The sequence below is a fragment of the Eublepharis macularius genome, chromosome 6 (assembly GCF_028583425.1).
Source record: "Eublepharis macularius isolate TG4126 chromosome 6, MPM_Emac_v1.0, whole genome shotgun sequence".
Taxonomy (NCBI): domain Eukaryota; kingdom Metazoa; phylum Chordata; class Lepidosauria; order Squamata; family Eublepharidae; genus Eublepharis; species Eublepharis macularius.
In genome coordinates this window covers 32,813,244-32,829,180 of record NC_072795.1, presented here as the reverse complement: position 1 = coordinate 32,829,180, position 15,937 = coordinate 32,813,244, and the positions used below count along the sequence as shown (strand labels likewise).

Genomic DNA, 15,937 nt, shown 5'->3' with positions numbered 1-15,937 from the left:
GGTTTTCAAATGGTGTTCAGATGGTGGGGGGAGAACTTCATAGGTGCTCCTCAAGGAGATCATCAATAATGCCAGACAGTGGAAGACAGATTGTCCATCACTGCAGGAGAATACGGGGCAATTATGGGACAAGGGACAGGGAGGTCTATAAAGCTCAGCCAGTGCTCCGCATGAACTGATTACACACCCGGGGACATAAACCCTCTGCAATGCACAGGAGGTTCCTCAGAAGATGTTCCAGCTTTCTTTATAGAAAAGTAGATATGAATACTATTACCTAAAAGGCGGGCTATTTGAAAGACACTTCGCTACGTATCCAACTTCCCAAATAACCCCAATGCCCCATTTTGGAAGCCTCGTGCATTCATGGGCTATGCCTAAGTTGTCCTAATGAGACAAACGGCACGCACACAGCAACGTTTCAGGTTAGGAAAACTGCACTGGGGGAAGGTTTAAGCCCCCTATCTTCAGGGGCCACGGTCCCAATCCAAACTCTCCCCCACGCACTTAGGCATTTGTTCTGAGTGTGGAGCTCACACAGCAATTCTGATCATCAAGAACTGGGAAGTATGTGAAGAAAATCTAACTTGTAGCTGGACCCTGAGGAAATTATGGATCGAAGTGAATTTATCTGGGGAGATATCAAAGAGAGAGGGAAATCAAACTTTTTCCAAATGTCTAACGATAATGCCAAACACTTAAAGAGTTCCTCTCAAAAACTATTATCAATCCTCATGACTCATTTCCAAGTAGACCATTTTTTAAAACTAAAGGAATACACAGATCAACTTCATATCTTGTGCACGACAATGAGAGCTGGGGGGAGATCTATATAAGAGACACACATCTGCCCTCTCAGCGGGCTTTCAGTAGCTCTCTGCATGCATGGAACACATTGCTAACACATTGCTAGCTGGCACAATCTAACTCTCTGGCTTGGTGCTCAGAGTGCAACGGGAATACTAGTTCTAATAATAAAATAAAATCTATTCAAAGGAAACGTTTTTAGAATTTATTATCAATTCAAAGAAGCAGAGGACAAACTGAACAACGTGGCACTGTGCGTCCTCTGGGCCACAGCTGTGCCCAATATTCTACTGTGAAATTTAAAGGTGGTAAATATCATCACTGCAATGAAAAAAATATATGAAAAGAGTTCTGCCTCAGTCCTGCCAGTGTGCCTGGACCATAACAGTAGGTTGAAGTGGAGGTTTTCTGCACACAAATAAGAGGGGGTAAGTTTCCACTGCTTATTCCCTCCACGACAGATCTCCAGCTCCTCCTCCATGCTGTTACTAGAAGTCTCTGTCCCCCTGGAGCAACATTTGAGTTGGGGGCTGTTCTCCTGCAGTAAAGGGAAGGTGAGAAAGCCTGCTGATGGAAATCCCTGTCAATGGATCCAAGCCAGTATTTAAACAAACAGCACTAACGTAAACCACAAGCATGGCTGAAGTTTTGCTATACGTTACATTTACAAGCTGGTCCACTGAGAACTAATATAGATGGCAGTGTTTAAATAAGCTACACAATGGACTGTCAACAACCTTCAAAATTCAAGAGGCTTGCAAAACAAGGAAGAATACAGTAACTTCTTTGAAAGAAATCGGGTTAGGCTGTGTGTGTGTGTGTGTGTAAAGTTCTGTGAAGTTGCTCACAACTTACGGTGCTCCTGCAGGGTTTTTCAAGACAAGAGATGTTCCAAGGTAGTTTTGCCGTTGCCTGCCTCTGTGTAGCAGCCCTCGACTTCCTTGGTGGTGTCCCATCCAAGTGCTACCAAAGGCCTACACTGTTTAGCTCCTGAGATCTGACAAAATTGGGCTAACCTAGGCCATCAAGGTCAGGATACAGATATAGGTATAGAAATATATATATTTCATATTTTACTGTATAATTTGCCTTTACAGTCACTTGCTTCTGTTCACCTTAGTGCCTAATCATAGATTCGACACATACCACAGGTTATATGTTCTCCATGCCTGCCCACGCCCACCCCCAAAAGACCCTTTATGCCACAAGAAACACTGCAGTATCACCAGGGGACTGTCTTCCAAAGAGATTTGTCCTTCAAGTCAACTCCCCTTGAACTCATATTTACAATCCCTACTTAGAAATTGCGTTTATATCTAGGCATTCTTAATAACAGGAAAGAAAAGATGCAAAAGAAACAAACTTCCCTTTCGTCAGGATATTTCTAGAAAAATACAGCAGCAGAAGCACAGTTTAATTCTTGGATGAAAACACAAAAGCATCCGTGCTGGAAGAGCAACTAAGGACAGAGGGAAGATCTGTCTTGTTTATTGTGAACATTTCCTATTTTGCTCACAATATTTGAGAGATCTGATCATTATTTCCTTTAATATTCTCAACTTATACCTCCAGCCTGGCAACTCTCAAGTTTCAAAGCTGATAAGAATTTCAATTAATTCATGCTAATTGTACTGCTAGCTTCAGAACAAAAAAAAGAGAAGGTTTGGTTTTTTCCCTGCCATTTCCACATTAGCATCAATATTAGCATGAAAGTGGGTGTCCTCTGAAGAAAACAGGCAAGAGGAAATTAAAATGAATCCCAACAAGCGCTATCTTCACCTCAGTGGAAATGATTCGGTTAAACTGAGGTGATACTACTTGCAACAATGTCTCTCTCTCACACACACACAAAAGTAAATTCTTATAGCACCAGGGCTTTGTTTCAGCTAGAACACGGTAGAACGGAGTTCCGGAACCTCTTGAAAATGGTCACATGGCTGGTGGCCCCGCCCCCTGATCTCCAGACAGAGGGGAGTTTAGATTGCCCTCCGCGATCTAAACTCCCCTCTGTCTGGAGATCGGGGGGCGGGGCCACCAGCCATGTGACCATTTTCTCCGAGAGCAACCCACTGAGTTCCACCACCTCTTTTCCCAGAAAAAAGGCCTACATAGCACACTTTTTCATGGGTTGCAGTTCAGCTGTACCACACAACATATTTGTTAAAGGATCTGATTTGCTAACATTTCTGAGGGCAGGCAGAAGAATAAGAAAGTGTGGTATACTCGTTGGATGCAGGTGGTTAGCCATGTTGTTCTGTCAGGTCCACTAGCACCTTAAAGAACAACTAGATCTCCAGGGTATGAGTTTTGACTCTAGTTGGTGGTACTAGTTAGACTAGAATCTGGGAGACCCACATTCAAATCTCCACATTGCTCTGAAGCTCATTGAAAGCCTTTGGGCTAGCTACTCAACCTCATCTTAACCCATCTCACAAAGCTGTTGCACAGATGAGATGAAGCAGAACCATAAACACCACTTGGGAGTTCCTTGAAGGAGGTACCAAACCAAAAAAATTACCAGTAATGTAGAAGTTGGTTCCCCTGGAATGGAGCTTTGAAAAAAATGAGTGCTACAAGTTATGTACAGTTGATCATTTTCATGTATTTTTCTGGCTGCCCTTTTCAGATCTTAAAAACTTTAAAAATTTTACTAAGAGTGATCACTGTCCAAGGTAAAGGGAGGAAAACATGAAGTGAGATGGATGCACCAGTTACAAGGGGCCAAGTTCTTTGAGGAGGGCATAGAGGAAAACTGGGCTGTGTTCACTGCTCAAATGTTCTGTCATCAACATGTCCTCCCCTTGCAACCATCAGCTTCATTACTACCCATTCAAGTACTTCCCCACCCATGGACCAAGATGGAGGCAGAGTGCGATTCTCCTGCACTCATCTGGGACTTGCCAGAACCGACTTTCATAGAATCTGGCAGGTGCTGGGCCATGCTTCCTGCTGATGTTAGGCCTGGGAAAGTTAGGAAGTTAGGAAAAAGAAAAGCTTGCCCTGACCACTGGAAACCCTGTCTTATGGCTCCTTTGCTTTCACCTGCTGTCATCGGAGAGGGGCTTCTATAACTGAAGATGAATTTCTCATTCAAGTTATACAACATGCCTCTGGCTCACAACCAAGTTGCAGAGACTAGAAATTCACCTATAAGCAGAGGCATGGGAGGGTATCAAGCTAGGGGGAGGAAACTGCACACATACCTTGTAGTTTTTTATACCAAGGCAACTTTGTGCTCCAGTTAATAGATGTGTGTGGAGTTCAGGCTTCTCCTTCCTGCTCTTCCCTATTCTCACTGCTTCTGCTTCACCAGAAAAGGATATAGCTAGGAAAACGAACTGCCACAGATTCAAGGATAGGCAGACAGCACCATTTGAGTAAAATGTCTCGCTGCCCCACAAATGTGATTCGGGTAGCTGTATAACATACAAAGGCTCAGACTGGGAAGAACTGCTAGCCCGTGAAGGAGTAATTATAAAAGATGGTTCTCATTTCAGTGCCAGAAACTGAAATACCATTTTGCGGCTTTCTGATTACTGTTTTAAGTGCCACAAAATTCTAACACGCTGTGTTTAACAATGTCTTCAGACACAGAAATCTCATTATGTAACATTCCTAACAATTGTATGTGGTGGGTCGAGATTTGAATACTCAAAGAAAATGAAGGGCCTGATTTTATGTCCTATACTGCCCCCTAGTGTACAAGTTCAACCAGTAAAGCAGCAGTAAAGAACTTGGAGGTGAAGCTTTATTCTCTGAAGAGACAAAGACTCATTCCCGCTCTGCAGTTTATTTCCTCCATATGTAGCATGAGCCATTATTCTGTCTCACTCCACTGCACAATTCACACATGGGCCTTGATTAATGCAAGCTGATACCTGAAGAGGCACAAATTACTGTATTTTTAAGTAAGTTGCACCCCTGAATGCATAATACATTTCAAAAACAGGACAGATGCATTGCTCAGAAATCTAAAATATGATGCACCTTCCTATCAAGTTTACACTTGGCAGCCAACTCAGGTGTGTTGCTGTCCAATCCATAAAACAGCCTCAACATAAAATGTTACCTGTAGCAAGAAAACAAACTCTTCGGGTCTGACCACCATGGAATCCACTCCATCAAAATCCTTGCCACAATAGGTGAGATTTCATCCATCACCCAAAATCCCAGGGGTATCGGGTGCTATAGATAAAAAGCCAGACAATTTTCCACTTGCTACGCACTGGATGCTACTCAAGGTGCAGCAGTGCAGACTTCTGGACAGAAAATCACTCCTGAGAAAAAGCAGGGCCCATACTCCCCCAGGTGTCCTCAGCCCTTCCCACATAGGACCGTGCAGTGTGGTGGCAGCAGCCATTCCCAGCACCAGCAGAATGACCTGAACTGTGACAATATAGTGGAATCAGAGAAGGGAAATCTGGGCAGCTTAGTTTATATGAGGCCTTAAATTCAGGGTTGTGGGCAACCATAATCTACAGCACCATTTAAGGAGGGTAGGGATGAATGCTCCCCTTATTGTTCAAACTACATGGAACTACCCAACAAAAGCACCCATATCTGCCATTATTAGGAGGAACAAAAATACGCTTGAATGGTATGTTTTAATACACATCAATTTGTTTGCAATTTTCATCTTGAAAATGTCAAAAAGGAGGCCTTCCAATCAAATGTTCTCTTTTCCTACAACTGCCATCCTGGCTTCCAGGGGTATCGGGTTTTTTTTCTTTTACTTCATTTGTATCCCACCTTTCTCCCCAAAGCAGCTTACATCATTCTCCTCTCCCCCATTTTTCCCCTCACAAATACCTTGTGAGGTGGGATAGGCTAAGAGTTTATAACTGGCCCAAAGTCACCTACTGAGCTTCCGTGGCAGAGTGGAGAACCGAATCTGGGTTGCCCAGATCTTAGTCCCTCACTCTAGCCACTACACTACACTACACCTATGGGAAGGGTCTCTAACAGGTAGCTCCTGAGTCACCAGTAGCTGTGCATCCCCAGCAAAAATCTCTCTTCTAGGGTTTTTTAAAAAATCATAGGACTTTTGTCTGCGCTGCTTAGCCAACAGCTGTATTTCTAATGGTTTTCCCAAACTGTATTCTCTTTCTACGACAGAACAAAACTTAGTAATGTATGGGGTGGGGGAGCAGTTAAGGATATGTTTAATTACTCAGAAGTAGCTCACATTAAAGAAACCATTGTTGACCTCTGGTTTAGGAGCAGGGGCATAGGATGACCGCTTCCGTTGGTAGTATATCAGAAAGCTGTCTGCTGCTTTGTAGGTTTAAAAATATAGATTGACTTGGATATCACCGATGAAACAAAAATGTGAGGTTGAAAGTGGAATCTGGATGTAGAGCATGGAAACAAGGCTAGAGGTGGAGACACTAGAGTAACTCACCCCTTGATTTTCAATTTGATTTTTGAAAACCACCAAACTTGGCCAGATCTGTCTCCTGGGAAGGCCTGAATCTGCTCCTAAAGCAGCACATCAAACGTGGCACTGGCTGGGATGGGTAAAGCACAATGTAAACTCTGCCAATGGAATGGCACTGCCGTAGCCTGAATAAAAAGATTCAGGAACTGTTTCAATGAGACCACTCATAAACATAATCCTGGCATGAAAAAATATCTGGTCAAAGCATGTCCCTGCTAGGTTTGTCTTTAGGCTAAATGGCAATGTTGGAGATCTGGATTGATGCTCAGGTTGCCCACACATCGATTCTTGCTCTGAATTTGGAGCTGGACTTTAAAATGCTGCTATCTGAATGACAGCATGAAGATATCAACATAACACATTTTTCCTTAGCAGTAGATTTTGCCGTAATCCTCACTGCATGTCCACTGAAGCTGTGCAAAGTGTAACAAATCAGTGAATGAAAGATCCACGCCTTCGTACCAAAGTCTAGTTCTAAACCGGGAGTCTACAGGTTAGACAAGTATGCCTTGGTTAGGAAGGCACCAAATGTGTAATTTCAGCTGCACTTGGAGGAAGGAAGAAACAGGACACTGCCAGAAACTGAAAAGATAACATGCGGCTTACCATGAAAAACACCATTGTCTACCAAAAAATGCCTGCAGTACTGCAGACAGCTTCTCTTATCCAGGTTCCAGGAACTCATTGTTAGGAGACTTTCTTCTCAGCATCAAAGACAATTACCCTGCAAAATTAAGGAGGAGATAAGTGCCGGTAATGTGAAGGTGGTCATTAAGTAGAAAAGAAGAACAGCCTAATTATATTATCCCCCCAATAAAGAGATTATTTTGTGTCCATCTTTTTCCAAAAAGAGATGTTCTGCTTTACTAAAAAATTCTTCAGCAACTATTGTCTGTGTATTAGTCATCTCCAGGGGTCAACAATTAGCCCATCAAAGTACGAAGGACCACTTCTACACAATACGCCTTCTCCAAAGAGAGCAAGAAGCGACATGACTCACAGGGACCATGCACTATGGTGTTACAGTGTTCACAATGAATTTAATTTGATAAAACTTTACAGACCCAAAGTCAGGCAGCGAGATCCTCAGCAACAGGAGGTATCTAATGCAGAGATCTCCAGCAGGTAGTATGTAAGCTGCCAGCAACTTGCCAGCTACAGGAAATAATAACGAAAATCTGCTCTAGACATTTTTAAAATCTCATTACAGAACTGTGCAATTAGTTGATTTCCAGTGTGCTTCTTTTTTATGTTCTAGGACAGAACAAAACTTGGTAACATACAGGGGGAGAGGAAGAGGTAGCTTGGGATATTTTCCATTATTCAGAAGTAGCTCTCATTAAAAGAAAAGGTTGGCAATCCGTGCTCTAATGCACATACACACCACCTTTTCTAATTCTCTTCAATAGCAGGGAATCACAACTGAAGAAAAATCAAGCAGTTCACAATCATACACAAATGTCATTATGTGAAAGTAAATTCCTCAGATTTAAGGAAACTTTTAAAGTCAAGTCATGGCTTAGTTAATATAAAACTGCTAAAATTATTTGACTCATTAGTAGCATTGGGGCAGGAAAGGGCAACGAGTCTTTAATTCCTAAACAAGCAATAATTGAGTCTCTGTGAGAAAGAGCACAGGTTGAACAGCACCTTAAAGACCAACTAGATTTCAAAGGCATGAGCTTTCGAGAGTTAGAGGTCCCTTTACTAGATACGAGGAGAGGAAAAAGTCTCCTTGTATCTGACGAAGGGAGCTCTGACTTATACCTTGGAAATCCAGTTGATCTTATAAGGTACTATCGGACCCAGATCTTGCTCTTCGACTGCAGGCCAACACAGCTACCCACCTGAAAGGTAGACTATAGTTGAATAAAATAGAACAAACTACAGACCAGAATGATGTGGAAAATAGCTTTCCTCAGAAGACAGCCCCGTCCTGGCTGGACACAGAGCGGCTTAGCGGGGGCGGGGGTCACATTTGCAGCCCCGTTAGAAGGAAAGGATGACTGTGCCTTTCCTGGTCATCCAGGGTTTTGCTGGGGGGGGGGGGTGTGGAGCTTAAGGCATCTAAGCCTGCTCCCCCCTTTCCCCGGCCGTCAGTTGCAGCAGTTTGTTCGGCCCACCCACCCTCCCTATGGCAGTGCAGGATTAGCCAGTCGCTGTTTATCAGGGCCAGGTAGGAATTTTTTTCTCTTCTCCTAATTGGCTTTCATGGAGGGGTTTTTTTTCCACCCACCTTGCACTGCAGGATGCGTTAGTTAACTGGTTTGGTGGAGCAGTAAATAGTTTGGCCACTGGCAGATTAGAATGGAAAACGAGCAGGCCAGTGACCCTTCTGGCACATCCTCATGGGTGAGGAATCGGGGTCCGTCAGGAGTGGCTGGTGGGCTGTATGGTAGCCAGCTGTGAAGGCAGACTGCCGCGTGGCTCCCCTGTACAAGTAAGGCCCTCCTACTGTACAGAGAGGTGCTGCAGGCTTGGAGGGGGAACCATTTGCCTGGCCACCGGGTACAGCCATGCGTTTGTATGGCTCACCCCTGGGGCAGTGGGGGCTTGCCCACACAGGTCAAGGCAGAAGTCAGGAGCGACCCCAGGGCTTGACCTGTGCCACTAGTTAGTCAGATCCCTTGCAGTAGTGACAACTTATGTTGTATTCAATAAAGTGGTCCAATTTTATTCCCAAGCTTTGTGTCTGCCTTTCATTTTGACTGGGGGAGGGGGGGCAATGATTATCCAGAGAAGAAGTTCCCAACATCTTTTTTGCAGGGTAACAGATTCAGTATCATTTAGTTTTGCTGCGGTAAATATACCCAGTCCAATGGTACCAAAATGATGCCCGGATGCAGAAGACCTGAGGAGCCACAGATTCACCACGTGACCTTGAGCACTTCTTCCTGCCAACCTTTCAGCTGGGAAGCTACTTGACAGCACATGACACACACACACAGCGGCACGTTGTCATGGATGTGTCTCTCTAGATGGTGTGTTCTGTATCATGCAACTTTAATATTATGAAGGAGGCTGTATTAAGGTTGAATTATAATCTGCTTTGCCATACTGAAGGGTCAAGGCCAAGGCTATAAGACACGTGGCCTTTTTTGCAGTGGCACCTTGCCTATGACACTCCCTTCCTGAAGTAAATCGCCTAGTATCTACTCTGAAATCTTAGGCGCCACCACTAGACGAAGAACATTCTTATTCTCCCGAGTTCTGGGCAATAATTAGTGTTTAAAGTTTGGCTAGAGCCAACCAGTACCATTGCTGGCTATTCAATTTCACTTTAGTCTGCTGCTGCTGCTATTTAAGCGTTCAGAATTTTATTCATCTTGTTGTGAACTGCTTCTGGAATACTGGTTGACTTAACGTGGCCATTGTAATTTTACTTACATAGCTGCAGGATGAACAAGGTGAGGCTGTAAAACCCTTTTAGGTGCTACATAAATAATTGTTGGTTATATATCATTATATCATTATATATACAATAAAACAGCTGGCTTGGCACCAGTCACAGCAGCACGGTGGCGCCAAGCATAAAGATAGAAGTCGCTATCTTATTTGAGATTCTCAGGTGTGCAGAAAAATATGACATTGTAGATTAACTAACAGAAAAAAACAAAGCCCCACCACCAACAGATTGCTAAGAACTGGATATGCACTGAATGATGGGGAGAGTAAAAGACTCAGCTTGCTCAGACCCCTTTAAAGAATTGTGGATATAGGGTATTTTTGTGGGTAGAGTGGAACGGGATTCCTCAGAGAACCATAACATGTATAAAAGTTATTTCCAATATCTGTCACACTCTAGCATGACCCAGGCTTAGAGAGAGAGAGAGAGAGAGAGAGAGAGAGATGCTATGTCTAAGTTCTCTGTTGTGACTACTAGTGACTACTGGTGACTTCTACCTCTGGCAGAAATGGCATCCATCAACAGGGATTTCCACAGTAGCCCTTTTCAGTCTTTGTGCGTTACCAAGGGAGCACACTAAATGTGATCCTCTCAATATGTGCAATCGCCATTTTGTATGAACGGAACAACCCTGGGATTCGGTACCCAATTTATCAAAGCAAAAAAAAAATACACACATACATCCCTTTTAGATGAAATGGTGTCCATGCATAGTGGAAGTTTTGAACATAGTGAGAGCTGCTGTGCTTGTGGTTGTTGGGCTCCCAGTAAATATGACTGTAAAGGACTATATGGGCATATGCAGAGAGCCTAAAATGTCACACCCCACGTACAGCTCCTTGTAATATAAGGCTTCACTTCACTCACACCCTATCTAGCATAGTGATGAGATTTTGTTCCTTGTTAGCAATGTTAGCTAAAACGAATGTACATAATAAGCAAATTCACAAAGCCACGAATCAAGAGACCTATATGAATGCAGATACAAAAGCCAACAGTGAGTGAGCTAAATCTCCTTAAAAAACAACTAGTCCTTCAGAACGTCTAGCAGTTCCTTCTATTGTGTGGCAACCAACCAAAAACAATGTAAGCAATTGTAACGTATTTTCAGGGGCTAACATATAACTCATTAAATAAGCTGATCATTAGATTTCTCTCCACAAGGCATCCTTTGTTCACATTGTTTTATTCAATTCGCTTTCGAAGACTTTTTCCTCATTAGAATAAGGCCTCGCAAAAATCCATCACATTGTAAGCAGGAACTGTTAGGTAAGATAATCTTAAAGCCAAGCTGCAAAGATATACATTTCAGGGGGCTCAGGAATCTACTGAAAGGAGAGTTTGTCAATAAAATATAGAATGGCTGCCTGGACAAGGTTTCTTAAAGTTAGAAAAAGAAGAGGGGGCTTGAATAGCAAAAATAAAAAATTAAGATCGATTTGATCCACCCAGCTTTTCCACTCAATCCTACTCAGTTCCTCTGCTTATTACAACCCCGTCGTGCCACAGGACTTTTGTCCATACACGTTCCCTAATCCCCAGCAAAGCCTTCTTGGGTGTGCAAAGGAAACCCCCTCTTTCCTTTTTCATCAGCTGAAAAGCTGGCCAGATCCAACTCATTGATTTTTTTTTTTTTAACAAACAAAAATCGAAGACATCCAAAAAGACTACAGAGGAAGTAACAAAAGTAAACTATATTGATTTTTTAAAAACCCATCAGGGCAACTCCCTCCTGCCTTCCCTGTGTGATTACTGCCCAGGACTATTCACCTACCGCACCAGAGACCAGAACCCATTCACATTTCAACACTCAGCAGTTTCTCATTCAGATTACACATTCTGCGAGGGAAAGCAAACAAGCTAAGGGCTCATTTCCCAAATGTATACTTTACGTGCCTAGACCACATGTGAAACAGCCCCGTGAAACACCTAGTTACAGACATCTCTCTTGGTGTGTAAAAACTACTTTGTTCCATTACATTTTTGTCCAGTCCTTTCTCCAAGGAGTGCAAGAGAACACATGGGGCTCATCTCTTGCCATCCTCTGTTTTATGCTCACAACAACCCTGTGAGGTAGGCTAGTCTGAATGAGGGTGATTGGTCCAAGGTTAGAAACCATGCTTCATCAATTAGGGAAGATTTGAACCTTGCCCTAGCTTGACACACCAATCACTGCATCACTCTGGGGCTGCATTCAGACACCACAATTTTAAGCATGGCTGGTTTAAACTGACCTGACCGAGATAGCCCAGGAGAGCCTGATTTTGTCAGATCTCAGAAGCTAAGCAAGGTCAGTCTTGGTTGGTAATTGGATGGGAAATCTCCAATGAAGACCAGGGTTGTAGAGGCAGGCAATGGCAAATCATCTGTTAGCCTCTTACCGTGAAAACCCCACCAGGGATCGCCATAAGGCAGCTATGACTTGAGGGCAGGACTTCATTCAGTTTAAACTACAGTTTACTGAACAAACCAGCTAGAGTGATAGATGGTTGAATAGAATTGCCAGGTGCCCAACAGTGGCAGGCAAACTCCCAGTGATTTGCCTCTCTGCCAGCTTGGAGATCATCTGCCATTAGCAGAGAGGCCAAGTTAAATGGTCCCCCTTGTGTTCTCACACCCCTCCTGATGATGTCACTTCCAGTTGCACTAGAAGTGACATCATCATGCAGAAGCATGTATGCAGTGACACAGGGCTTTTTTTCAGCTGGAACGCGGTGGAACGGAGTTCTGGAACTTCTTGAAAATGGTCACATGGCTGGTGGCCCTACCCCGATCTCCAGACATGTCTGGAGATCAGGGGGTGGGGCCACCAGCCATGTGACCATTTTCGTCAAGAGCGATTTAAACTTTTAAAAACTCCCCTTGTTCCAGCTGACCCAAAGTGACATCAGTGGCCCTGGGAGCATGCGTGCACTTGTGGTACCAGGGACAACACCTCCTGCCAAGTGTTGCCCCCTGTGCTGGCAACCCATTGAGTTCCACCACCTCTTTTCCCAGAAAAAAAAGCCCTGCAGTGACACATACGCGCAAAGAAGACCTTATGAGTGAAGTTGCAATCCCACCCCCACCCTCCCACCAATTGCCAGGGGAGAGCTGGCAACCCTATGATTGATGGGGCACTCAGAAATTCTAGCCTGCTGCCAGGGAGAGCCAATTTCAGCAGACGCCGCAAGAGTTTCTTCTGTGACTGCTGTGCGGCTGTGTCCTGGGTGTGAGGCAATTAAGTGGTTTCTTTGAATGACCCTTGTTTACCAAAAAGGACATAAATCCTTTTCTCAAAATTTTATTAATATATTTCAAACATTTATGCCCTACTTATCTCCCAATCAGAGACCCAAAAGAGCTCACAACATCCTCCCCAATTCCACGCTACCCTCACAACCACCACCCTGTGAAACAGGCGAAGGTGAGAAAGTGTGCCTGGCCCACAGTCACCCATTGCGCTTCCACGGCAGACGGGAGATGTGAACCCAAGTCTTCCATATCCTTTTCCAATAGGCAGCATGGTGTAGTGGCTAGGGCACCTAGTGATTTTGACCTTATCAGTTTTATTAACAAATGTGGAATTAATAACTGTATGAGATATTTAAAAAACTAGCAAATGACCCTAAATATATTCCTGATTAAATGGATGTGTGTGTACCTATCCTTTGAATCTTGCTGGAAACCTTTATGCTCATGTCAAGCTCTCAAATGACACTGCCTAGCCCCTGTAAGAAATGGCAACCACTGAAGACACCACATTTTCAAATCTCCTTAGGTGCTTTTCCCCACACTCACTTGCCCTCGAATTTGTTGAATCTGTTGCCTAAGTGTCTGGACGGATACTGAGCTATCATATGAATCAATCCTCACTCTGCTTACTCCCTAGAAGGCAGACAGGCTGAATGCTTAATCTAGGCAAAATCACTGCCAATTCTGTGGTGATTTCTCTAGAAGCTTCTTCATGATCAGACGCAATGAAAAGCTGTAAGAAATATTTCAGGCTTGTTATGCGTGCATTAAACTGCGCTGAACTTTAACTATACCCATTAGAAGGGCTAACAGCTTTTGACAGCCTTGCCAGGCAAGAAGAATAAAATTTACTACAAATGAACTTCAGGAGACATACATCATCTCTATGCAAGTAACAGAATTATGTAGCAATACCTACACAGTATTCAAACACTCCAAGGTACTAGCTGGGAGCCAGCATGATGTAATATTAAGAGTGCTGCACTGTAATCTGGATGACCCAGGCACGTATCCCCACTCAACTCTGAAAAGAAAAAAAACATTGAGAGGCCAACCAATTTCTCTCTGCCTAATCTACCTTACAGGTTGCTGTGAGGATAAAAAATGGACAAGATAAGAAGCATCTATACTTTTTAGAACTCCTTGGAAGAAGGGTGGTTGATATAACCAGTGACCTCTGCCTTTGTTATGACTAGACTGGACAACTGTAATGCATTCTACTTGGGGCTACCCTTGAAGAGTGTTTGGGAGCTGCAGTTAGTCTAGATATCAGGACCATGTGACCCCAATATTACTGCAATTACACTGGCAACCAATCTGCTCCTGAGCACAATTCAAGGTCTTGGTTTTTGCCTTTAAAGCCCTACATGGCTTGGAACTGGGATATGTGAAGGATCCTGTTTTCCCATATGTTTCTCTCCGAGAATTAAGATCACAGGGAGAGGCTCTTCAGACTGTCCCATCAGCTAAAGAAATTCACCCTGTGAAGTAGCGTAGGCAGAAAGAGAGGGCCTTTTTGGTGAGAGTTCCACAATTATGAAACGGCCTCCCTTCACTACTGATCTTTAGGAGGCAGCTAAAGACATTTTTACTGTTTTTCAGTTACTGGCAGTCCTGAAGTGTGTTGTTTTGTTTTAAAAATTTGGAGATTGGTTGTAATTCTGGGAGGTCTCCAGCCACCACCTAGAGGTTGGCAACCTTACTCTGCAGTTCTTTTCCTTTAACAACTACATCGCAGAAGCTCTAATTATCCCTCAATATCAACTATTCTGAGGCTCAATATATACATTATATAAATATAGTTGATTTAATAGCTGATCGAACAAATATCTTGGGTTGGCCGGTCTAAATTTTGCTAGGGTATTGTTTACATCAGTTCTCCATACTGTAAATCGGTGATCCCCAGGATGGCAGTCTGCAGGTTTGTTTCTTAGTATCCACTTCCTCTGTCCCAAAAGCATACGCTCAAAGCAAAGAGCCAGTTTTGTCTTTTATTCACACTGGTGAAGTAGATGTTTCAGAAGAGCAGAAGGATCTGCAGGAAGCACTCGTCTGGAAACAGCTGCCTCAGTGGTGGGAAGATGCTTGGCTTGGAGACCCGCAACATTCTGAGGTTAGACACATCCCCTGCTGTAGCCACTTTGTGATTGGTCCCACCCACGCCATGGAATCCGTTTTCTCACTACCTGCTCCCCGAATTCCAAATTCTGGAACCCCCAAATTCCGCAGGTTCAACAATGCCATGGCCAGGCAGTAAACTCTCCACAAAGCACATGCAAAACCAACAATGCCAATTAATCTTCTATAAGCTTATCAATGGATGGAATTAAAAAATTAACTTATGTTTGCAAGAATCTAGTTGGTCTTCGCTATGGGACCTGGATCTTGCTCTTCGACTGCAGACCAACATGGTTACCCATCTGAAACTACCAACCATGGGTTGTATCCTGTAAATAGATCCAGAGAGGTTATCCATGTTAGTCTATAGTAGCAAAATAGTAGAGTCCAGTAGCACCTTTAAGACTAACCAACTTTATTGTAGCATAAGCTTTCGAGAGCCACAGCTCCATTCATCAGATGCATGGCACAGCATCTGACAAAGGGAGTCGTGGCTCTCGAAAGCTTATGCTAAAGTTGGTTAGTTTCAGTATAGTAAATGCAGGACTCTTTACTAGTATCCTGCAAATGACATTGCTTACTTAAGGGGGGGGGTGACATCAGCTCCAAAGTCAGCATACAAGGAATTTATTTTCCTGTCATTTCAGCTGCATATAATGTATTTGACAACTAAACATGGATTTCCTGGAATTAATAAAAGAACAAGTGTAGCCTCTTGGTCAAGGACTAAAAACTTTACAGCAAAGGCATTCAATAGTATTTGGAGCTTGCTTACACAACTGTGATTTAGAAGCTGCAGTGTCAAGAGAGTTGTAAGACTGATTTCCCCATTTTCAAAAGGTCTCATCCATAACCCCTTGCTGACCACCTTAAGTTACTCATGAGTCACCATCTCTCACCACAGAACTCTTAACTCCACCTTTCAAAGCAGGAAT

At 43.5% G+C, this 15,937-nt stretch overlaps 1 protein-coding gene across 1 annotated transcript in view; it reads right to left on the bottom strand.

The window, feature by feature from the left end:
* PLCH1 (phospholipase C eta 1) overlaps positions 1-15,937 on the bottom strand; it is a 182,196-nt gene that overhangs the window by 139,152 nt on the left and 27,107 nt on the right. The window contains exon 2 of the mRNA XM_054982420.1: positions 6,851-6,968. Coding sequence (XP_054838395.1) covers positions 6,851-6,929 — 79 coding nt within the window. The 5' untranslated portion in view covers positions 6,930-6,968. The remainder of the gene's footprint in view (positions 1-6,850; positions 6,969-15,937) is intronic.